Consider the following 25,864-nt stretch of genomic DNA (forward strand, 5'->3'; position numbering starts at 1 on the left):
GCTGCAAACAGGCGTTGATGTACTTCATTGGGGACATGTTGAAATGTGTGCCCGACCGGGACTCGAACCCGGGATCTCCTGCTTACGTGGCAGACGCTCTATCCATCTGAGCCACCGCGGGCACATTTTCAACATGTCCCCAATGAAGAACATCAACGCCTGTTTGCAGTTAGGGTGTCCATTTAATTATCATTTCACTTTTTACTTGCACATAAGAGGGCAGACCATAGTTACATATAGGGAATGTCTTCACATTGCGTAATTCATATAGGAAGTCACTTTCTCGGTGTTGACTGTTTTATTTTTTTAAAAGGTTTCTGGTGTCTATTTTTTTTTTTTTTAAAGGTTTCTGGTGTCACGAAGATTCCCCTTTGATTCATCCTTGTGGATGGTCAGAACGTGTGGGGCATTGTATATCAGCACATCGAAGCTATATGGAAAGATGTATATCGGGCAACCTACACGAAGATGATGCCACAGAAGAATATTTTATAACACCAAGAACAATTAATTATCCACCTGATATTGAATTTAGGGAAGGAATGAAACTTGAAGCTGTAGATCCGTTGAATTTGTCATCAATTTGTGTGGCAACTGTTATGAAGGTATTTATAATTGATATTATCAAAGTCAAGCCACTGTTTTCCTACTTATTTCTTTAATGTGGAAATACTTCTTTTTGCTTGTTTATGTAACAGTTATATTGTAATATGTCTGTATAGGTTTATGTACTTGTCCATTTATGTAACATTTGACTGATAGGTGTGTTTGATTATTATGAAATTGCATCAAAGATGATAAAATTCACCACCAAATTGAGTCACCTTGTAGCTGATAGTGAGTAACAAGTACACATACCTTGATTATTGTTGTTCCGTGTTGTGGCCTGTGTTGTACATGGTGGCTGCTGTAGGAGGCATCAGACTCAACCACTTCTATGACAGCTAATGAAGCTTGCTGAAATTGTTTACTTACTATCCTAGATACTGAGGATGTTATTCTGAATAGTTCCAGGAACTTGGGAAGATTCAAATCTGAGAACTTGGTGAATTATTCCACATAAATTATTGCTTCTGAATTTTCCATATGCTGAATAGTCACAGTTTAATATGGTGGGTACAGGAAGACAGGGAGGGTAATGTTGTAATCCTTTTCAAAATAAAGGGCAAATGGCAAAACTTATTGGTTGCAAATTAGCTGTCAGTTTCACCTCATTTAAGACTGGCAACAGACAGAATTCATTTTTAGCCATTGGCGAGACAGCAGGCAAATTGGCTGCTGACAGTGCATGATAACAGATTATGCATATATGCTGCAAATGAACAGACACTGCTATTGCATATTGGTAATGCTAAACTCTTCAGATGTGACAGAAATGTGACAGTGTGTGCTCTGATTGATTGGACATCTTAAGTTCCAAGGAATATTATGTCAACTAACAGTTAATATTAATCAGGCTGTAGCTATTTTACTTCACAAAAGAAAAGATGAACCAATTGGTGGAGGTTGGAAAGGGAGTAAAACACTAAAGTTAAGTGGGACATACATTGGGTGAAGTGGAAAGAACACACAAATGAAAGAAATGTTGTCAGAGAGAAAAGGAGATCAAAACTAATACATCACCACACACATTGCCAGCTTCAGTTTAAATATTGTTGAATGAGGTGTAAAGCTGGATGTGGAAGAAATGAATACAGCAAATGGAGAGGATAACACAAATTTTAACCAATATAGTAAGGGAGGAAGAAAAATAAATAAATTAAAGCTAAAAAATTCCAATAAATGAGTAGGTTGCCCCACACAGCACAAACAACTATAGCCTGTCCTGTTGGGCCAGTGCCGGTCATAGGCTACCCTCGTGGGGTTGCCTGCACACAGACTTTTTCACTCATATTGAGAGGTCTTTAAGTAATGTAAACGTGACTCTTCAATGGAACACAATACTGGTTATTAAGGATGTGGGATAAAAGTAATGTGTTCACACACACCTATTCTTTGAAATGCAGAGTAGTACAGAAAAACTAAGTTTTTCTAATGTCTCTCATCTTGACATTTATCTCCAGATATGTTCCCTCATTTATCAATAAAACATTGTGTAACTTTGTCAAGCTGATTTTTCATACCGTCTAGAAAATGAACAGAAATTTTCTGGCTCTCCATTTTCAGGTATACAGATGATGTGCCTTTAGCAGTGTAGTTAGAAGGCAGTGATTTACGAAATTGCACTCCGCTCAAGGGCAGGTGTTACAGCAGCACAGAACTGTTATGATATTACCAAGATGTACTTGTAGAAAAGTTTCTTAATCTACACGGGAATGTAGTTGGCAACCTGTTTGTGTTTAGGTTAAAAGTTTGTGAAAAAGTTTTTGCAACAAAAAAGAAAACAAAGTAAGGAAAAAATGTATAGATAGATCCAGCTTGATGATCCAACTGAGGAGCATTGAGAGGCCTGTGGAAACAAGTGATATGACGTCAGATATTTCATCATATGTGAACAAAAAGAAATTTAATGTGCCATAATTATAATATGATGTTGGTATTTCTTACTTAGGTTTAATTTTTCTGTTAAATGTGTCACCATATGATCATGTCTGCTTGGAGGCCACTCAGCTGAGCCAAATGATCCTGTAGACTATGGGCCAGTTGCCTGATGTCCATGTACAAGTTGTTTGCCCATCTCTGCCCTCGTATGCTAGTTTGCCTGCACATGGGCAGCCATGCTGGATCAGCCTGCTGTAGAGGAACAGTTTCTTTGAGTTCGTTCATACAGTCTGCAAGTTTGGTGATCATTTACTGCTACACAGAAAGCAATGGTAAATGTCCTGACTAGTTTTGCTTTGCCTTGCCAGCTGACTTCGTCAATTACGATTATCCCTGAGCTGCTATTCTGACAGGAATCCTTGTAAATCAAGATGTCATTGCAGAATATTGGCAGCAGGCCTCCAAAATCTACCGCTTCTTTCAGAAAATGGTTATTGGTATGTCCAAAGCCTATTATCCCCCTTTACCCTTCTGCCATGCATAGCATGGCATATGAGGCTAGTGCAATAAATGAGATGGGCATGGCTCTGTACCACCTCATGGCCTTTCTGAGCACTCCTGAAGATGTTGTTCCTTCACTCCATCTTTGCCTACATCATCTGCAGGTGCCTAATCTCCCCGAAGTAGAGATACGGCTGTCATCAACCAGAAATTTGGTTTGAACACCACAGTGCTTAATTAGGCATGATCTTTTTGGAGGTCCTTTGTATGAATTTTCTTTCCCAGTGAATTATAGGGGGAACCTACAGTTTGATGAAACCCCTACTAAAATGGAACGCAGTATTTTTCAGATTAACAAACATTGCAAGAAGTGATGAGTAACAGATGCATTTCCTAGGACTAATGACACCTGGGACCTGTGGATCCGAAATCTGACAGTTTACCACTAAGCCACACCAGAATTTTCTATTAATTTCAATGTGACAGGTGACATTATTTGCATGGTGAACATGTATTCACTGACAAAACCTTTCTCTCTTTAACACTAATACGAGGAAGTTTTTACAGATACATACTACTTGTAAATTTTATTGCGGATCTTAATTTTCTGTGCTTAGATTAATAAATGAAATGAAAAGATTATTTATGTAAAGCTTTGTCTAATAAAGTTAAATATTTCAGGTACTGAAAGAAGGGTATATAATGATACGAATTGACAGCTATGATGCAGATGAATCTGGAGCGGACTGGTTTTGTTATCACAGCAGCTCACCTTGCATATTCCCAGCAGGTTTCTGTGATACAAATTCAATTCCTCTGACTCCTCCTAAGGGCTATGACCCGTCAGAATTTGACTGGGAAACCTACCTCAGGGAAAATAATCTTGAAACTGTGCCATTGGCGTTGTTCAACAGGGTGAGTTTTCGAATAACAGAAAAATAAATGATTCATTCTCGTTCGAGCTGTCGGAGGTGGTAGTCATGTGTTCGTGAGGTGTGCTTGCTTGTATGAATGAATGTTTGTGTGTCTCACTTTCTTTTTCTGATGAAGGCTGTGGCTGAAAGCAAACGTGTGTCTTTTAATTGTGTCCCCCTGCATCTTGATGTGCCATCTTTACAGTAGTAGCAATCTATCTTTTCCTTACATTGTAGAAAAAGTAAATGTAATTATGCAATAACAATATATTTGTGTATCATTTTCAGCTGAACTACTTTGGTTTCCTGATGGTGTTCAGCCAATGGACTATTATTTAAAAAAAAAAACATTGGACTTAGTGATATATCTAAGTTAAGTGTAGTACATAATAGTTTTGTATAAGTAGAGGACCAGTATAATGTACAGTTTAGACCCAGTGTATAATTTAACACTCAATAGTAATTGGCTTCGTGATCTGCCACATGCATCACGCATGCTTCTTTAAAAATTGTCAGCCTTCCGTTACCTTGATATGAAGCGTATAGGATGGGAATAAATGGAGTTTGTTGACTGGGCTTCTGTAAATACTTTCTTTATATTTATAGCCAGAAATTGTCAGAAATATAACTAACTAATTAATTAATCTAAAAACAAAGATGATGTAACTTACCAAACAAAAGTGTTGGTATGATGATAGAGACACTAACAAACACAAACACACACACAAATATCAAGCTTTCTCAACCCACGGTTGCTTCATCAGGAAAGAGGGAAGGAGAGGGAAAGACGAAAGGATGTGGGTTTTAAGGGAGAGGGTAAGGAGTCATTCCAATCCCGGGAGCAGAAAGACTTACCTTAGGGGGAAAAGGGGACAGGTATACACTAGCACACACGCACACACACACACATCCATCCGCACATATACAGACACAAGTAGACATATGTAACGGCCAAGAGTTTGGGCAGAGATGTCAGTCGAGGCGGAAGTGCAGATTCAAAGATGTTGTTGAATGACAGGTGAGGTATGTGCGGCGGCAACTTGAAATTAGCGGAGGTTGAGGCCTGGTGGGTAATGGGAAGAGAGGATATATTGAAGGGCAAGTTCCCATCTCCAGAGTTCTGATAGGTTGGTGTTAGTGGGAAGTATCCAGATAACCCAGACAGTGTAACACTGTGCCAAGATGTGCCGGCCGTGCACCAAGGCATGTTTAGCCACATGGTGATCCTCATTACCAACAAACACTGTCTGCCTGTGTCCGTTCATGTGAATGGACAGTTTGTTGCTGGTCATTCCCACATAGAAAGCTTCACAGTGTAGGCAGGTCAGCTAGTAAATCACGTGGGTGCTTTCACACGTGGCTCTGCCTTTGATCGTGTACACCTTCCGGGTTACAGGACTGGAGTAGATGGTGGTTGGAGGGTGCACGGGACAGGTTTTACACCGGGGTCGGTTACAAGGGTAGGAGCCAGAAGGTAGGGAAGGTGGTTTGGGGATTTCATAGGGATGAACCAAGAGGTTACGAAGGTTAGGTGGACGGCGGAAAGACACTCTTGGTGGACTGGGGAGGATTTCATGAAGGATGGATCTCATTTCAGGGCAGGATTTGAGGAAGTCATATCCCTGCTGGAGAGCCACATTCAGAGTCTGATCCAGTCCCGGAAAGTATCCTGTCACAAGTGGGGCACTTTTGTGGTTCTTCTGTAGGAGGTTTTGGGTTTGAGGGGATGAGGAAGTTGCTCTGGTTATTTGCTTCTGTACCAGGTCGGGAGGGTAGTTGCGGGATGCGAAAGCTGTTTTCAGGTTGTTGGTGTAATGGTTCAGGGATTCAGGACTGGAGCAGATTCGTTTGCCACAAAGACCTAGGCTGTAGGGAAGGGACCGTTTGATATGGAATGGGTGGCAGCTGTCATGATTAATTAATTATAATGTAACTGGTTAGATAAAAAAATCTACTCGCCAAGGGGTGGCAAGAGAAAACACACATACACACAAAAAGTTACGCATACTTTCAGAGCCAGTGGCTTCTTCCAGTAGTAGAGTTGAAGAGGAACGAAGATGGATGAAGGAAAAGAATTAGAGAAGTTTAGGAAAAGAGGTAAAGTTCAGAAAAATCACCAAGAACCCGGGTGGGGGGGGGGGGGGGATGAGAAGGAAAGGCTGATTGTTCAGACTGCACCAGACATGGTTTGGAAACCTGAGAGCTTAAAGGTGGTACACAGAGTAATATGCAAGACAGAGATTACTACTAAAACAGTGAGCTAAAGTTAATAAGAGTGGAAAGCTAGGTGCATTGTATGTAACAGAGGTGGGAGGGGGGGACACCGAAAAACAGGCAGGACAGAAAATGAAAGATGTAGAAAAGTAAAATGGAGTGAAGAAAGGAGTAATTACTATGAAGAAATCCTGAGATGGGAGGAATTAATGTAGATTAAGGCCAGGTGGGTGGTGAGAACCAAGGATATTTTGTAGTGCTAGTTCCCACCATTGGACTTCTGAGAAACTGACAGATGCCAAAAGACATTCTTTTGAAATAGAAAACACAAACTCAACTCACACGTGACCACTGTCTCTGGCCACATTGGTCAAGACTGCAGACTGTACCCGCGCATTGCAAGGGCAGCATCTGGGGTGGCTGTTGGGTGCTATGAAGCAGCATAGGGTGAGGAGGGGCAAGGGTAAAAGGGTGGAAGTGGGGAAAGATGTAGTGCTGCGTGCGGGAGTGTGTAGGGACAGGGTAGCGCAGCTAAGTGCAGTGGAGAGTTTTGGGGATGGAGGGGGAACATACGATATATTGCAGTGGGAGAGTTCCCATCTGCACATTCAGGAAAGTTATAAGAGTTGAGGGGCATGGAAGGGAAGCAGTGGTTGAGGAGGGAGTGAGACAAGGTTGTAGCCTATCACCGATGTAATTCAATCTGTACATTGAGCAAGAAGTAAAGGAAACCATTGAAATATTTCGGGTAGGAATTATAGTTCAGGGAGAAGAAATGCCGATGACATTGTAATTCTGTCAGAGACAGCGAAGGACTTGGAAGAGCAGTTGAACGGAATGGACAGTGTCTTAAAAGGAAGATATAAGGTAAACAACAACAAAAGCAAAACAAGGATAGTGGAATGTAGTCAAATCAGGTGATGCTCAGAGATGTAGATTAGGAAACAAGACACTTGAAGTATTAAATGAGTTATGCTATTTGAATGGTAAAATAACTGATGATGGCATAAACAGAGAAGATATAAAATGTAGACTTGCAATAGCAAGAAAAGCGTTTCGGAAGAAGAGAAATCTGTTAACATCGAATATAAATTTAAGTGTTAGGAAGTATTTTCTGAAGGTATTTATCCGAGGTGTAGCCTTGTATCAAAGTGAAACATGGGCGATAAATAGTTTAGACAAGAAGAGAATAGCTCTTGAAATCTGGTGCTACAGAAGACTGCTGAAGATTAGATGGGTAGATCATATAACTAATGAGCAGGCACTGGGGAGACAAAACATTTGTGGAATGACTTTACTAAATGAAGGGATCAATTGGTAGGACACATTCTGAGACATCAAGAGATCACCAGTTAGTATTGGAGGAAAGTGTAGGGTTAAAATCTTAGAGAACTACTGAGAGATGAATATAGTAAACAGATTTAGAAAGTCGGAGGTTCCATTAATTACTTGGAAATGAAGCAGCTTGCACAGGACAGAGTAATTTGGAGAGCTGCGTCAAACCAGTCTTCGGACTGAAGACCATAACAAGAACAGGAACATTCCTCTATATCAGGGCTTCACAACATACGTGCTCGCGGAGCAAGCTGTGAGCAGCAAGGCGCGAGCACGGAGCAGCGCGAGTACGCTACCCCCACTACCGGACCAGAGCGGAGAGTGGGGAGAGTCACGTGGGGCACACAACAGCTGCCGCCAGTCAATGTAAATCCGCGGCCACCTGCAGGGATATCACTCACAAATTATTACTGCAACAAATGAAACAAATAAAGGAGAATGTACACGTGCCACATAATTTTATTAGCTTAGTGTATGCCTCTACATTCGTATTACTTTGTGAACTGTTACGCAATAAAAGGTATCACTGAAGTGTGGGATTCTCATTTATCTTGCACTTTTTGCCCTTTACAATTGCGTGTATGTTCGGAGTAATTGTTCTTGTGCATTTTAGGCGCAGCGTGCAGTTTAAATTTCGATCAGACAATGCGTTTCTCAGCCGCGTCTTGTTACATTTCATTGCAGAGAACAGTTGTTCACAAAAATATGTGGAACCGAACATTGATATTATTGTAGCCGCCAGTTTGTGCAAACAAGGAAATCTATCCTGAGGGAAGTGTCTGTAGAATTCCAAGATGTTTTTCTTGTTCTGAAATTTGTCTCTGTATTCTGTGTAACACTGCAGGTCAATAATTTCTAGTTGCAGCTCAGGACGAATCTCTTCAATATTCGCTGAATATGGAGAGGAGAACAGATCAAAATCACTGTCTAGTGCTGTCAGATCTTGAAAGCGTTGTTCAAATTCTTCCTTAAGGGCAACTAAACTATGTGAATAATGTTCACAGTCTTTGTGAACATCTTGCATGGATGATAATTTAGGAAAATGAGCTAAATTTCCTGTTTCCAGCTGACCCACCCAAAGTGTCAATTTCATTTTAAAAGTTCGTATTCAATCTATGAAATGAGTAATTAGCAGATCTTTACCTTGTTGTGAAATGTTCAAAGCATTCAGATGGCTAGTTAAATCTGCCAAGAATGCGAGATCACATTTCCATGAAGGCTCTTTCAATTCAGGAACACAGACGTTATTTATTTCCATGATCATATTTATCTCATCTAATAGGCAAAAAAATCGATTTAATAATTCGCCACGACTAAGCCAGCAGACCTTGCTGTAATAAGGCAGGCTACCATACTGGCTTTCTGCATCCTCAAGAAAGCTTTTAAATTGTCTGTGTTGTAGCCCATGCTTCCTTATATAATTGGTTGTACGAAGATCAACACTCATCACATTTTTTAGAGTGATACTCTTTGCACATAAGTTTTCCTGGTGGATCACACAGTGAACGCCCCTTATTTCATTCGGCACGGTCAGTTTTTGCATTTTCTGCTTCAACAGCGCAACGAAACCTGATTTTTTTTCCCTGTCATCGCTGGTGCAACGTCTGTAGACACTGAAACTAAAGAATTAGACGGCAATCCTATATTTTCAACACTTTCTTCAACACTACTTAAAATATCACCTCCAGTTGTAGTGTTCTTCATGGCTACCACATCGAGGAACTCCTCCCTCACCTGATCTCTATTAACACCTCTAATAAATATGGCAAGCTGCGCTGTTCCAGTGATATCAACACTTTCATACAGAGCTAAAGAATACGCCATAAAATCTTTACAGGTATTAGCAAGCTGGCTCTGGACGTCATCTGTCATGTCCTGTATGCGACGCATAATGGTCATGTTAGATAATGGCACAATCCGAAACTGTTCAACTTGAGATGGACACAAATGTTCCGCTGCAACTACCAAACATTCTTTTATTAAATCGCCATCAGTGAATGGGCGCAGGGATTTTGCTAAAAGTAAAGCAATTTTGTAACTCAATCTGAGAGCTGCCTCAGTTGATTTTTCTTCGTCGTCCAGATCTTCTTTGGATAGCTTCCTTTTAAGTTTAATAACTTCCTGTGCACGATCTGGTCCATCACATTTTCCATTCCCGTAGTCTTTCGCGTGGTACGACATATAATGTCGCTGCAAATTAAATTTCCCAAAAGAATTCAGCATTTTGTGACATACTAAACATTTTGCAACACCATCTTTTTCTGTAAACAGATACAATTCCTCCCAACTGCCAAAGCATGGTTGGGGTTACACAACGGCGACTTGACATGATTCTTAACCGGCGAACTGACAGTTAGAGCTGATCGTAGTACTTTAAACGTTACACAGTCGGCGCGAATTCAATAGGCACGCTGCGGCCCTATTCAAACGTGCGTGTGCATTTCCCCTCCCTCCCTACTTCGCGACCTTGCACCTGCTCGCGAGCACGTGCCTGAGCAGACGCGAGTACTCACACTCAAAACCGGCCAGTTGTTAAGCCCTTCTCTTGATGGCCTGTATATAGTTTGACATAAGATGGTGCCATACGGGTGTCAATTTCTGTACCACAGATTTGTTTATAGGTGAAGGCTTCAAAGGAGAAGTAATTGTGGATGAGGATATAGCTGGTCATGGTGACCAGGAAGGAGGTTGTAGTTTTGGAGTCAGTCGGCCATTGGGGAAAGGTAGTGTTCAGTAGCACTAAGTCCGTGGGCATTGGGGATGTTAGTGTAAGGTGAAGTGATATCTACAGTGATGAGTAGTGCACTGTGTTGTAAAGGAACAAGAACTGTGGTGAATTGGTGGAGGAAATGATAGGAGAAGGGGAGTCGAGTGTGTGTGTGTGTGTGTGTGTGTGTGTGTGTGTGTGTGTGTGTGTGTGTGTGTGCGCGTGTGTGTGCGTGTGCGTGAGACCTTTACCAACACCAAACCTACAACCTCCTTCCTGGTCACCATAACTGACTGTATCTTCTCCCACAATTACTTCTCCTTTGAAGGCATCACCTGCTAGCAAATCTGTGGAGTAGCAACAGTCACCCACATGCCACCATCTCATATGCCAACCTATTTGGGCCATCTAGAAGTAACATTCCTAATCACCCAAATATCAAACCCTTTACCTGGCTCAGAGTCGTTGATGTCCTCTTCATGGTCTGGACTGAGATTGTGGACGACTTATCCACATTCATGCAGAACCTCAACATCTTCTCCCCCATTTGCTTCACCATATCCTCCTCTACCCATCAAGCCACATACATCAACATTCACCTTCACCCCAAGAATGGCTGTATCAGTATGTCCATACATCTCAAACCTACCAGTCACCAGCTATACGTCCACTTTGACAAGTACCATCCATTCCATACAAAGAAGTTCCTTCCATACAGCCTAGCCACTTGTGGTTATTGCATCTGTAGTGATGAGCAGTCTCTTTCCAAATATAACAAGGATTTCATTGACGCCTTCACTGACCGAAATTATAATCCCGACAGTGTTCGAGACAGACCTCCTGTGCCTTCTCTCTACACCCACCTTCTACAATCCTGTATATCCAGTGTGTAGCCACAAAGGGACACTTGTCTTGGGACTCAATACCACCCATGACTGGAGCAACTGAATCACATTCTCCATCTCCTCTTGTCATGTCCTACCTCTTGTCATGCTCCACGTCTTGTTATGCACTACCTCTCATTGTGCCCTAAAATGAGGAATATTCTACCCCAGGGTGTCTACGATCCGGGAATTTTTTCATCCGGGAAAAACACGGGAATTTTTTAAAATTCCGGGAATCTGTCATTGTTTTAGTTTTCAGTTAAATTTTTGTGATTTTGACTGGTAAGAATCAATACTCCAACAAAGGATATTACTGTATCCCGCTTATGCAGAATAATACTGCAGCAACAAAACGTGCACGAGAGAGAGGAAAAAAAAAACTTAAGTTGCAAAGGAAATGCGCCATATACAACAGCAAATCATAGTGCCCATACAAGCGTCTGCCAACAGCAAAGTGTGTCAAAGGCTTCAGGAAGACGATGCAGTGCTTCCTAACAACAAATTGCTTCCGATGAGCGTGACTTGACACGTTTGAGCAGTTGCGGGTGGGCTTTTGTGCATGCGCAGTTGAGTCGCGTATGAGTAGTACCTTCTCCCGCTTCTGGCTACGGATGTGTGGCTGGGCGCCACTATCTAATATTGGCCTGGTTCGGAGATGTCATAGATCCGGGGCTATGCACAGAGCAGTCTAGCTGTAGCTGTTTCCCACACGAGATGGCAGTTGTGTAGTGGTGTTACAGAGATCTCCTGTGAGCAACAGGGGTGTCTTATTTTGGTTCTGAAAGAGTGGATTTCAATAAATTGGCAGTAATCTTATCAGATTTTCTTCAAGAAATACCCGGAGGTGAGTTTACTGCAGAAATATTCCAATCTAATATTGTTTTGAATTACGTAAATAGTATAAAACTTTTATGTTGCCTGTGAGCAACATTCCCCATAGTTGGGACATGTGCCATTAGTATATTACATATGCTTATGGCGGATATTCAAAACAATAAAATCGTGACATGTGCAAGCTCATTTTTTTGGTGTCCAACCACTCAACAGTAAAATAATGGGACAGCAATGAAAAAAGAAGAATTGATGTGCCCTGTCCCAGTATTGTACGTCACTACAACAAGCATATGGGAGGAGTTGATCTTGCTGGTATGCTGATAGAGCTCTACAGACTACCAATGAAAACTGGGTGTTGGTACATGAGATTGTTTGGATTTATGCTAGATCTGAGTGCTGTAAATGCCTGGCTGGTATTTCGAAGAGAATCTCGGGACAAGAAGACCTCACTGAAGTCATTCAGGGCAGATATTGCCAATGGTTTGATGTTTTCAGGGAAAAGGAAAGTAGGAAGGCCCTCAATGGACATAACACCACCACCAAAGAAGAGGAGGAAGCCAATAGCTCCGACTGTTACACAAGATGTCTGATTTGATAATACGGAGCATTAACCTGTATACGGTCCCAAACGTCGTCGTCGTTATTGTCCATCTGGATTTTCCACAGTCATGTGTTCAAAATGCAGTCTAGTATTGTCCTTCGTTCCAAAGAGGAACTGTTTCCAAAAATTCCACTGCAAGAACTAGAAGGGAAAATGAAACAGTTCTATTACACAGCAGGAATGAATACATGTGTTTATAAATTAAATTATTCACGTACAGGAAACCTTTTGCTCGAGGTTATTGGCAAACACTTTTTTTCTATCATATACATATAAATGTGGTCTACTGGTGGCAATGTTGCTTGTAAACATTTCATAATTTTTATCAAAAACGTCTAAAACTGACTGAATTGTATTTCTTTAAGCATAATAAATAAATATAAGCACTGAAAAAAATTTGTTTTTATTTTCATCATTTGCCAAATAAAGGGTTAAACCACTATTAGTTGTTTACTTTCCTGTTCCACTAGCAAATAGAGCGAGTGAACAACGACTGGCTATATTCCACCACACAAGCCCTAATCTCTTACTTTACCTTCAAGGTCCTTACACGAAATGTACAGCCAGCCGCAATTGCCTATTTTCTAAAAAAGTCTCAATCCTTGCCTCCTGGGATTGTAATTCCAGTTAGCACTTCCGTAATACTCGTGGGATTATCAAACCTACCGGTAACAAATCTAGCAACCCACCTCTGAATTGCTTTGATTTCTTCTTTTAATCTTCCCTTGTGCGGTCCAACACTCTAACAGTACACTAGAATGGGTCGCACTTGTACTCTATACACGGTCTCCTTTATAAATGGGCTACACTTTCCTAAAATTATCTCAATAAAACGAAGTAGGGCATAAGCCATCGAGGACAACGTACTGGGTTTCATTACTTAAGAATCTTCGAGCCACTCAAATACCTGGGAACTTAATCCGTATGCTTGGGTTTCCATTAACAGTCTGCAGTCTGACACTGTGTTAAACACTTTCCAGAACTCTAGGAATATGGACTTCCCTTGCCCTTCATCCATAGTTTGCTGCGTATTTTGTGAGAAAAGGACAAACTGATTTTTGCGTGAGTGACGCTTTCCAAATTGTGGGCCGATTTCTACACAAACTTTTCCATCTACAGGAAATTTATTGTATTCCAATTAAGAGTATATTCAAGAACTCTGCAACAAAAAATGTTAAGGATATTGGTTTGTAAATTTGCCAGTCTGTTCTTTTGCCGCCGGCCGCGGTGGTCTAGCGGTTCTAGGCGCACAGTCCGGAACCGCACGACTGCTACGGTCGCAGGTTCGAATCCTACCTCGGGCATGGATGTGTCTGATGTCCTTAGCTTAGTTAGGTTTAAGTAGTTCTAAGTTCTAGGGGACTGATGGCCACAGATATTAAGTCCCATAGTACTCAGAGCCATTTGAGCCATTTGTTCTTTTGCCCTCTTGCATCTGGTAGTCACCTGGGCTTTTTTCCAGTTGCTTGGGACTTTTCACTGGGCCAGAGATTCGTGATAAATGCAATCCACATAAGGGGCCAATACTGTAAAGTATTCTCTGTACAACCAAATAGGCAACTTAGTTGTTCTCTACCTCTTTCTACCTTTTACATGCCCGGGACATCTAGCAATTACTTTGTTCAAGACTGATTCACAATACCCCTGTCGGTGACTTGCAACTACACTGGTGGACATTCAGAATACTATACGGAAGCAGGCAAGTGCGACAAAACAGTGGACAGTGTGGTTTCTCTGAAGGATAGGAGTGACCGCTTCTGATAGCCGCAAGAGGTTAGTGACCGTATGTGGGGAAACAGCGTCACGTCGGGCATCAGAGAGGGCACGGACTGTGCGGACAAATGCAAAAGCACTGGCCGTCCAGCAATGCACACAAACCGAGCAATGCCCCGTGTGTCGATGACTTGATAATGGAGCACAGGTGAGTCACGTTTGATGAATAAAGGAGGGCAACAGTTCTGTCACAGGGTACCCTCTATATCATCATCCGTGAGGATCTGAAGACGATGACAGTGCGTGCACAATGGGTGCCCCACTCCCTCATCACTGAGCAGAAACAGAAGTGTGAAGCAATGCCAACAGTTGGTGCACAAGTACAGTACGGATCCAGTGGAGTTCTTTAAGGGTCAGTCACCGTCGATGAATCGTGGTGCCTCCACTAGACTCCAGGAAACAAAGACCAGTCTATCGACTGGAGACATACTGGGTCCCAAGAAGTCACGGCTGGGGCAATTCATACACAAACAAATAACTGTTCTAGGATCAGGAAGGTGTACTGCTGATGGACTGGCTTCCTTCCAATACAATTTTCAACAATAATCAATAATGTAGTTCACTGCACCAACTCCGCTGACACATTCAACTGCCACGGATTACGGAACTGTGGCGTTCTACTTCAATATGAGAATGCGTGACCACATGTCAGTCAATAGAGACCATTCCCACCGTGAGTGAACTAACATTTACAGAGGTGACACGTCTTCCATATTCGTGAATCTGGCTCTTAGTGACTGCACTTTTGGGGTAAAACGAATATTCAACACCACCAATGAACTTCACGCAGTTGTACATCAGCGCCGCCGGGACACCCCCAAAGAATGGTATGAGACACAAATACATAAGCTGCCACTATAATGCCAAAAATGCACACACATTGGCGGGGAATACCTATAATATATTCTGAACTCGTTTATTCATTAAATGGTTTCTGTGAACACAAAAATTTTGAAGTGCCAATCATTTTTGAAAGCCACAGTTACCATGTCCTCCATAATGGAGCCAGTGCGATAGTATGTTTGTACAATGCTTCTTTGTGAATGATTTAAATTTCATGATTAAGAAAACTTCTTTCCTTTTGCTGTATTCTACTGCAACACCAGACTGGTCAACAAGTGACTTGACAGAAGCCTGCTACACTCGTCAAGATTATTGTAAAAAAATAATCTGTACAAGCAAATTCCGACTGACAATTCTATAGATCAGTTTTAGATCTTCATGATGATTACCAACATGATTTTAATAAAATAATAGTAACAGTAATAATAATTAGTGTAATTTTCACTGATACTCTCCAACAGCAAAGGACCAAGCCAGTTAACTATTGGTAGGAATACCTGCACCTATTTACATTAACAAGCTGGAGAGCAGCTTTGACATGTCACAGCTATCTCCGCAGAAACAAAATGTTGAAACCAACACGGGCTTGGTAATTGCCTCTCTTTCCTGTAATCTATAATATACAGATATTGGAACATGTAAGCACTCAAGAAGAAACTTTTCTACAACTACGAAATAGCGCAAATGGTGAATGTGTGTCCTTAATATGAGACAGTGTCATTTGACGAAATGGGATTAAGTCGAGTAGTTATATGCTTCATATTTAAACATAAATGGATTAAGTGCTTAATGGATATAGTTTAGAAACAAGAAGCGAAACGTTCGACAATATTATCCCATAAATCAAACAAAGACTTTATATATATATAGGCAGAAGAAGTGGAAATCATAGGGATAGAAATTTAGCTACATGCAATCACATTACTAATAGAGGAGAAAACATTAGAAATGTGAATTCTGTACTTTAAGGCCGTGCAGGAACTAATCAATCTAAAATTGACCTGTGGTAGTGCGGCTTGTGCTTCATACCCAAATAGAGCCACCGGGCCGCGAAACCGAACTAACACCTACTGCCAACTAGTATATTACACCACGGTGTCGGTTGCGAATGTTTGCTGCGTGTCAGCTGTAGGGCGAGACAGCATGAGCAGCGTGGATGACGTTACACGCTGAGTCAACGTCTCGCGGCATCTGGCAGTTTGTAAGTGCCCGCGGTGCGCGTGCTCTCACAACACAGCGACATCATGTCATCAGCTCATTTCGTAACCATGGAAGCGAATGACGTTAGTTAACACACGGCATATAAAGAAAGGTCCATATGACTGCAAGTCGCAACATCATGTAACATTCGTCAATTGCCACGTGTTATGATTCCGGCTGCATAAAGTTTATTCACGCTGAACACCAGGAGATCAAATTTTTGCAACAGAACTTCATGACGCTCGCAGTCGCCAAAGTGGCCTCGTATTAAAAGACGGACCCCAGGTCATTGAGCCAGTGAGAGCAGTAAATTAAAGGAAACAGCAAAATCACTAAACAAAAATACGGGTCATGTGCAGAATACCCATTATATGTGAAAACAAAACAGATTTGTGTGGCCGGGAGCTATCAAATGAACTAAAATACGTTCGCATAGTTACGGAAGGCTAAAATATGTTATTAGTTTCAGGTTTTATTTCCACCTTTCTGACAGTCAAGCATTAATCGCCTTGCAGAACAATAAAGTTATTTTTGTCGGTTTGCTAAAAAGATATGGCTTTTGTTAATCTTTAGCGCTGAGGCAGTCAATTTATTTGAAACGAAGTGTTTAATTTCCTACTATTGGCTAGTTTCAACTGTTCGCTGCATTTCAAGTGCACGTTTTCCATCTTCTAGCTCGCATGGCATTATGCCATAATAAAGAACCAAACATGAGATAATACAGTATTGGTACTCAAGAAAATTTACATCCGAATCTGGACATACAGATGTGCACTTTAAGACGAATTATGCATTTTAGTATGGTTCACGAAATTCCGATGCTCTTGAAGTATCCTCTGGTGTCTTGTTTCGTTTGTGACATAGTGCAAGATCTTTTAATGTTTTACACGTAAGAACATACGAGCTTCCTGCGTCATCGTAGCTGCACAAGAGCAGTGGCGCCTTTTATCTGGCACTCTCTGGCAATTGCTGAAATGGATCAGTTTCTAACAAGTCACTGGAAAATATTGCGAATGGTGGTTAGAAAAGTGTTACTTTCAAAGTAAATTTCCTTTTACTCAAGATGAACTATGTGCGAGAATGTACGATGAATTTCTTAAATCACAGAGCATTTGACTCTCAATTAAAAATCAACTCTTTGAGGATGACCATCTAGAGGAGTTTTGAGCCCAGAAGATCAGACATTTACGTCGTTACTACAAATTTTACTGGCACGTTTGTGTGATACGTCTTAAATGCGCAAGGAAGATAAACATTATATGTGGAAGCTTAGCTTCTCGTGCAGCTTATTAATCTTCGAGACCACGATTATATGTGAAAGCTTTGTTTTTCTTGTAGCAACACTATGTATATTAATTTAAACCATTAACTTTTCCTATTTGTCTGTTTGTGCTATTTAAGAGTGATCTTGCTATCGGCTGACTTCATCATGTGTCCTGTGCTGTCATCAGCTGGCGAAATCATGTGTCTTGAAATGTGATTGGCTTACAAAAGCGCTTCACAATCTCGATTTCAATGCTTTGGAAAGTAATATGCGGTGTTTGGTGGAATTCGAATTTATGCCTTCGTAACACGAAAATATGTAGTGTATATGTTACTGCACATCAAAGGTCTTTCCAGAATGTGTTCCCCTCCCTCCGAGTTTCGTTTTCTAAAGTGCCGGGAAATTCTACGTCGGCGTATAAAACTATAAACATCCAAAGGACTGATAAGTTTTACAGTGCCGAGGAAAAGTTACTATCACTTAACACGGGAAAAATGTATGTTCACCCAGGAGAAAGTGTGTTTTCAACTGGGAAATCTGGGAATTTTTTTTCCTTGTCCATGTATACACACTGTACCCACTATCCTTCTCACCCATCCCATAGCAGTATTCCGGCACCCACCAAACCTAACAAAATCCTTGCCTATCCCTACTCTGCCCATGCTCCCAATCCCTTGCTTCATGTGTCATATCCCTGCAATAGATCTAAATGCAAGACCTGCCCCATACTTCTTCCCATCACCAGGTCCCAGGCCTCTCCTGTCCTGTCAAAGACAGCGCTGTCTATGAAATCAGCTATTTGATCTACAAACTAAGCTGCTACCACTGTGCTGCTTTCTATGTGGGCAAGACAACTAACAAGATGTCTACCCACATGAATGGCCACCTGCACACTGTGGCCAAGAAACTGCTGGACCACCCAGTTGCTAAACATGCTGCCAAACAGGATGTGCTTCAGTTCAATTCCTGTGCCATCTGGATCCTTCCTACCACCAGCTTTTCTGAATTACGCTGTTGTGAACTATCCCTGCAATATATCTACATTCCCATAAACCCACTCACCTCACCCTCTACTAGTTCCTCTCCTCCATCTACCTATCCCATTCCCTGCTCCCACTCCAGAACTTCACCGCTATATATCCCGCTAAAGCAACCACTGTTCTTTTTCCCCGTTCCATACTTCTCTCATTTTCCAGTCCCCCCCCCCCCCAACAACCCATTTGTGCATTCCCACCCTATCCCCACAACATCCCTGCATGCTCCCACAAACAGCAGTACATCTTCCCCCATACCTACCCTCTTAGGTGTGTGCCAGTTGTGCTTGTTTAAATGTGTGTGTTTGTTTTCTATTTCGGAAGTATGCCTTTTAACCGAAAGCTTAAATTTATAGCAGTCTTTTTGTTGTGCTTGTCTGCATCTCAAATAAGAGTGTACTGAGATAGAAATTCATTGGAAAAGTACTGAGGATTTTACATAAGTATAGTCAGTTGGTTCGCATATTCAAAACAGTACTTGATCAGATAGTATCCAGTATAAAGTTGTGATTCGAGCCGGCAAAAGACCAATTGGAGAGTGTGAACATTGATTAGTGCACATTAATTCAGTGAAGTGGTTGTTATAATTCTGGACATTTTTATGAATATTCTTGATATTCTGTGAAGAAGTGAATTAGTGAATGACATAGTACTTGGATTTAAGTGTACTTCAGAGTATTTTTGATTATTTTAATGTGGCATACTAACAATTTTCTGGTATATATATAATTTTTTTTTTTTTACTATGCTCTCGGGTGATCTGGAATGTTGTAAGAAAACAAATGAAAACAAAGACCGAGCGAAGTGGGTCTTTTTCAGCTAGTTGTGAATATTTACAACAAAGTAACATGGTGCTGTAATTGTTTTGCAATGAAAGATGCAGTTTTATATATCTCAAGGAAAGAGGGAATGGAGTATAGAAAATGATATAGCAAAATATGAATCATGTAGAAAAGTAAGGTATATAGTCACAGTGCATCCAATCCACTTGTATTCTTGACAGATGAGTGTTGCAACTAGCTATTAGCCTACTACCACCGAACAATTTCTTCATTTTATTATTACTAGCCAAGTAGTTGCAGTTGTTAAATGATTCTATAGGCTTTTACATCTTTCATTATCTTAAAGTTTTTATAACAGTCTGTTGCAGTACTTCTTATACATTCTTCTGATTTTAATTTGAAGTTGATTTTCATTTATAGGAAGTTCCTGCTCATGGCTTTGTAGTGGGAATGCGTCTTGAAGCTGCAGACCTTATGGACCCAAGACTGGTGTGTGTTGGAACAGTATCACGTGTTGTGGGTCGCTTATTGAAGGTACATTTCGATGGTTGGGAAGAGGAGTATGACCAATGGCTGGATTGTGAAAGTCCTGATGTCTATCCTGTAGGGTGGTGCGAGTTAGTTGGACAGAAATTGGAAGGTCCACGGGTGACTCCGAAGGCAAATGCTGCCACAGGTAAAATTTTATTAAGGTGTTCTAGGAATTCTTGTCTTGTAGAAAACTTGTAAAACAAAAGTAATATGCTAATAGCAATCTCAATAATTGTCTTGCTGATAGGAATGTGTGCACCAAGTGATGTGCTGCTTGATCAAACATTGCAGAGAACAAATTGTCAAACCACCTTGAATGGGTTATTTGGGACAGCTATCAATTGCATGTACAAAGACTAGATTTCCTACCTCAGCAATGTTGGAGGCATGTACTTCTTCCAAATTACTTGTAAGAAGTGAACTAGTATTCAATTGGCAATGCTATGCTTTCAGTGGCTTTTCTCCTCCTCCTCCTCCTCCTCCTCCTCCTCCTCCTCCCCTCCCATCTCTTTTCTCTCTATCTCTCTCTCTCTCTCTCTCTCTCTCTCACACACACACACACACACACACACACACACACACACAAAATTGCTGCCATTAAGTACCAGTTATAGGAAGATAATTGCAGTTTGAAAGATTTTAAAGCACAAAAGGTGACTGGAGAAATTGTGTGGATAATTATAATCCAAATGTTTAGTGTGTTCTTTAGTTTGTATTACCTCATAATATGGACATACTATAGTTTTTCTTCCTGTGTTATGCAATTAAGCTTTGTACTTTTGTTGTAGAATTAACTAATTTATTCCATCTTACACCTTTCCACCTCCACCCCCCCCCCCCCAGACTTTTTTCTGAGTAAGAAATTAGTTTAAAAAAGTAGATTCCAGGTGTCAGTCTGCAGAAGAATGTCTGTGCTTTAAAAGAGGATACTTTTTAACTTGTACAGATTTATTTGTTCCAAGGAAACACACACTGTTGGTGAAAATTGTAGTACCAAGGAGGATATTTGTGACTGGAATGAGATTTCTGTCACGTACTAGGTATGCAAAAACAGCCAATTATTAATATCAAAGAACTATACTTGATTGCTGATTATGAGAATTCAGCATGGTGTGAAACCCCCACATCCAGCAGTACACACCTTTGAATATCATGGAATGGAATTTTAGTGGGACTGGATGAAGTCCTGAGGAATGTTCCCTCATGTTGTTTGTATGTGAGTGGATGAATTTTCAAATTTTGTTACTCAAGAACTCCGCCAAACTAGTTCCTGAGTAATCCCATTCTAGGCATATTTGACCTCTCAAGTGAATGTGCAGTCCAAGAAAGCACTGGTTCCTGTTGTTGTTTGAGAAAGAAAACTTCCATATTTCTCATCACATGTGGCTGTGTTGGCAGGCTGAAACATGGAATGTGGAGTTGCCTGAAGATGGGATTTCTAAATCTTGCCTCAGCAGCAGTAAGCTTTGCAGATTGCCCGGAGCAAGAATTTGAGATCACATGTTGTATTCAATAGTTTCCCATAGCACAAAATTCACTCTTTGTTGACTATGTTGTGTAACAATGCAGGCTGCCAGATTACGATCACTTTGATGATGTGTAATGTGTAGAGCTGTCAGTGTAGTTCAAGTTGAAGCAGACTTTTTCTGAAAACGCCACAGTTTGCCTCTTATTGTGCCTATCAATGGATGAGGAATCAATGACGTGTATATCACAGGTCCTGCCTGCATCAGACAGTATTGCACAGCAAATATATCCAGACCTGAAATTGTGCTCCAGTGTTGAGTTGATCTGTGTTTCATGTTGTGTGGCCTGTGGACAGTATGGGTTTTATCATTGCACAATACACAACCACCACTGCATACTGTTCTTTTCTAACCATTGGTTAAAAGCACACATTAGTGCTATGACAGAATCTCTTTTACAACACAGATTGTAATAGGGACTAGAAAATGAAAGATATATTTGTATGAATCCTTTCTTGAAGGTGAACCATCAGTAATTCAGCGTGTTTAGTAAGTACATAAATTTGCAGCATCAGTGTTGCCCTTCTGTGTCAGACATCAGATGCAACATTTTTATCAAAGCACAAGAACATATATATACTGCTCATGCGAGACCAATAATTCAACTGATTTTGATGAAGTGTAAATAGTAGGCACAGAAGTTTTAAAACAGTTGTCCCCTAATACTTGTGACAAGCAGTTCCTTATTAACACAAGTAGTGGAATTTCTTTTGTGTGTATGTAATAGGCTACACAGTATGGTTTGTAAGTACAATTTGGCAGCGATTTTTCATATGATTAGACAGATTGCTTGTGGTCATAAGTGCAGCATAGTGTTTACAGTAAAGTTGGTATGTAATGTGGCTGTAGCCCTGCGTTTGAAGGAGTAGGAAAAGAGGAAAAGCCAATGGCAGTGCTGGAATAGGTAGCAAAAGGTGAATGTATGGGACAGGTCTTGGACTTGGGCATAGAGGCGTGGTCCATGGTATGGTGGACTGGTAGGTGGCATAGGGGCGGACAAGGAAAAGAATATTGTGTAGATCGGGTATCGGGTGAACAGCTAATTGCAGGGGCAGGAAGAGTTGCAGACGAAATATTCCTCATTCAGCAATATGGTGAGGGAGATCACCTATGCCAGCATCAACTGTAATTTAAATATGGGCAGCACATGTCTGGAGAAATGGATTAATATAAAAGTAATTAATATAAATACAAGGTATCAAGAAAAATCTTTATCAAATAAGATGCATGTATTGTTGAGATGAGCAGCAGGCTGGAAATAAGGTTTTCTGGTTCCTGTGGCAGTTTTGGCTGCAGATTTCTGGACTTGTGTTACGGGGTGGAGAGTAGTAGGACTCCCGTTGATGGGTCAGGGGTGCACTACACAAAGGGAACAGCTACTTGTGTAGCAGAATACTTGTGGAGTGCACCTTTTTAGGCAGTAGTTTGAGGTCCTCTGCTCTACATCTACAGCTACAATCTACATACATACTGCACAAGCCCCTATAAGGTGCATGTCTGAGAGTACCCTGTACCACTACTAGTCATTTCCTTTCCTGTTTGACTCCCAAATAGAGTAAGGGAAAAATAACTGTCTGTATGCCTCCATACATGCCCTAATCTTATCTTCTTGGTCCTTTCATGAAATTTATGTTGGCAACAGTAGAATTGTTCTGCAGTCAGCCTCAAACATCATTTAATCAGAAGCAAAGCAAGACCATGTAAAAGGTAAATACACATTGACTGTCACAGTTTTAACAGTAAATAGTTGAGGTATTTGTAACAAAATTCCTGAATTTACTGCCATTCAGGAAAGTCATTGTGTTCAAATTATTGTTGGAACTGTGAGCTGGCTGAAACTGAAAGTAGAAAGATCAGAAATATTTAGCAAGACATGAAACATTCATTGAAAGTACTTACCAGATACCATAAGAGGGGGAGTATCCATTGTTGTCAACAAAAATGTGGCTATTGAGATCAAAATTAAGTCAGACTGTGAAGTTACTTGGATGTGAGTAGCAGACCTAGATGAACTAAAGTTAATTACTGGACATTCTTACCAGCCACCAATTGCACTGTAAAAGTTGTAAAATCTTTCAAAGGATGTCTATGCTCAGTAGTGCAGAAATATCCAGATTATGCAGTATTAGTTGGAGGTGACTTAAATCTACCAAGTGTAGACAGGAATGTCTTAAGGATTCACTGCAGATTGTACGAACAGAGAGTTTTGCGAAGTACTTGTGAACAAATTTTCCAAAAACAGTCTTGACCAGCTAGTTAGATAACCCCAATGAAAAGAAAATATTTTAGACCTTGTATCTATAAACATGCCTGGTCTTACTGACAGTGTCAGTATAGAGACAGTGATTAGTGATCACGATGATATCATAGCAACTACAGTTACTAAAGTTAATAAATCCATCAAGACTGCTAGAAGAACATTTGTGCTAGAAAAGGCAGCTAAGTAGTTATCATCCCACTTAGACAATGAATTAACATCCTTTAGCTCCAGTATGACAAACATAGAATTATGGGCAAAGTTTAGAACAGTAAATTACACCATGGATAAGTATGTAGTGAGTAAATGGATTAAGGATGGGAAAGAACCACTGTGGTTTACTAATAAAATTCAGAAAATGTGGAGAAAGCAGAGACTGTGGCAGTCTTGGTTCAAAAAACAATACCGAGTGAGGTGGCGCAGTGACTAGCACACTGGACTCGCATTCGGGAGGACGACGGTTCAATCCCGCGTTTGGCCATCCTGATTTAGGTTTTCCGTGATTTCCCTAAATCGCTCCAGGCATATACTGGGATGGTTCCTTTGAAAGGGCACGGCCGACTTCCTTCCCCATCCTTCCCTAATCCAATGAGACCAATGACCTTGCTGTCTGGTCTCCTCCCCAAAACCACCCAAACCACCCACCCAAAAAACAATGCACAGATGACAACTGGCTAAAATTAGTAGACATTCATGCATCTGTAGAAGTTTCAGTATATGAAGCATACAAAAACTTCCACCTTCATGCCTTGGCAAGAGATCTTGCTAAGAACTTCATAAAATTCTGGTCCTTAGGAAAATCGGTAAGTTGATTGAAGGCTTCTATCCAGTCACTCACCAACCAGTCTGGAGTGACAGTAGAAAACAGCAAAAGAAAGTTGAAGTTTTAAATTTTGCATTTAAGAAATACATGCAGTAGGTTCATATAAATGTGCCAACGTTTGCCTGTCACACAGACTCCCATGTGGAGGACATAGTAATAGGCATCCCCAGCGTAGGGATGCAACTGAAAGAATTGGAATATCAGTTCAGTTTCACAGATAGTATGGTACGGGGTTGTTCCCTTAATCTGCTTGCATTTATTGCAAATCTCTCACTCCGTGCTAAGTCCAAAGTGACTGGAAAAAGTGCAGATAACTCCTGTATATAAGAAAGATAAAATAATAGGCCTGTATAATTACAGACCAATATCCTTAACATCAGTTTGCAGCAGTCTTCTGAAACACATTCTGAGTTCAAATGTAACTAATTTCCAGGGGACAGAAATCAGCCCAGTTTTAGAAAGCATCACTCATTCAAAACTCAGCTTGCCTTTTTCTCACATGTCCCACAAATCATGAATGGAGGGCAACAGGCAGATACCACCACCACCACCATCATCATCATCATCATCATCATCATCATCATCATTTAAGACTGATTATGCCTTTCAGCGTTCAGTCTGGAGCATAGCCCCCTTATAAAATTCCTCCATGATCCCCTATTCAGTGCTAACATTGGTGCCTCTTCTGTTGTTAAACCTATTACTTCAAAATCATTCTTAACCAAATCCAGGTACCTTCTCCTTGGTCTGCCCCGACTCCTCCTACCCTCTACTGCTGAACCCATGAGTCTCTTGGGTAACCTTGCTTCTCCCATGCGTGTAACATGACCCCACCATCTAAGCCTGTTCGCCCTGACTGCTACATCTATAGAGTTCATTCCCAGTTTTTCTTTGATTTCCTCATTGTGGACGCCCTCCTGCCATTGTTCCCATCTACTAGTACCTGCAATCATCCTAGCTACTTTCATATCCGTAACCTCAACCTTGTTGATAAGGTAACCTGAATCCACCCAGCTTTCGCTCCCATACAACAAAGTTGGTCGGAAGATTGAACGGTGCACAGATAACTTAGTCTTGGTACTAACTTCCTTCTTGCAGAAGAGAGAAGATCGTAGCTGAACGCTCACTGCATTAGCTTTGCTACACCTCGCTTCCAGTTCTTTCACTATGTTGCCATCCTGTGAGAATATACATCCTAAGTACTTGAAACTGTCCACCTGTTCTAACTTTGTTCCTCCTATTTGGCACTCAATCCGTTTATATTTCTTTCCCACTGACATTACTTTCATTTTGGAGATGCTAATCTTCATACCATAGTCCTTACATTTCTGATCTAGCTCTGAAATATTACTTTGCAAAC

General features: G+C 40.9%; 1 protein-coding gene and 1 non-coding gene across 7 annotated transcripts in view; one reads left to right on the forward strand and one right to left on the reverse strand.

The window, feature by feature from the left end:
- The window catches only part of LOC126194696 (polycomb protein Sfmbt-like), a 316,496-nt gene that overhangs the window by 249,222 nt on the left and 41,410 nt on the right, over window positions 1–25,864 (forward strand). For all 6 annotated transcript variants that reach the window (XM_049932916.1, XM_049932915.1, XM_049932921.1 and 3 more), the window contains 3 exons: window positions 346–605; window positions 3,664–3,897; window positions 19,788–20,043. In XM_049932916.1, the coding sequence (XP_049788873.1) occupies window positions 346–605; window positions 3,664–3,897; window positions 19,788–20,043 (750 nt within the window). The remainder of the gene's footprint in view (window positions 1–345; window positions 606–3,663; window positions 3,898–19,787; window positions 20,044–25,864) is intronic.
- Window positions 47–124, reverse strand: Trnat-cgu (transfer RNA threonine (anticodon CGU)). Its single transcript has one exon. It is a non-coding gene; the product is annotated as a tRNA-Thr (tRNA).

This window comes from Schistocerca nitens, chromosome 7, assembly GCF_023898315.1.
Source record: "Schistocerca nitens isolate TAMUIC-IGC-003100 chromosome 7, iqSchNite1.1, whole genome shotgun sequence".
In the NCBI taxonomy this organism is placed as follows: domain Eukaryota; kingdom Metazoa; phylum Arthropoda; class Insecta; order Orthoptera; family Acrididae; genus Schistocerca; species Schistocerca nitens.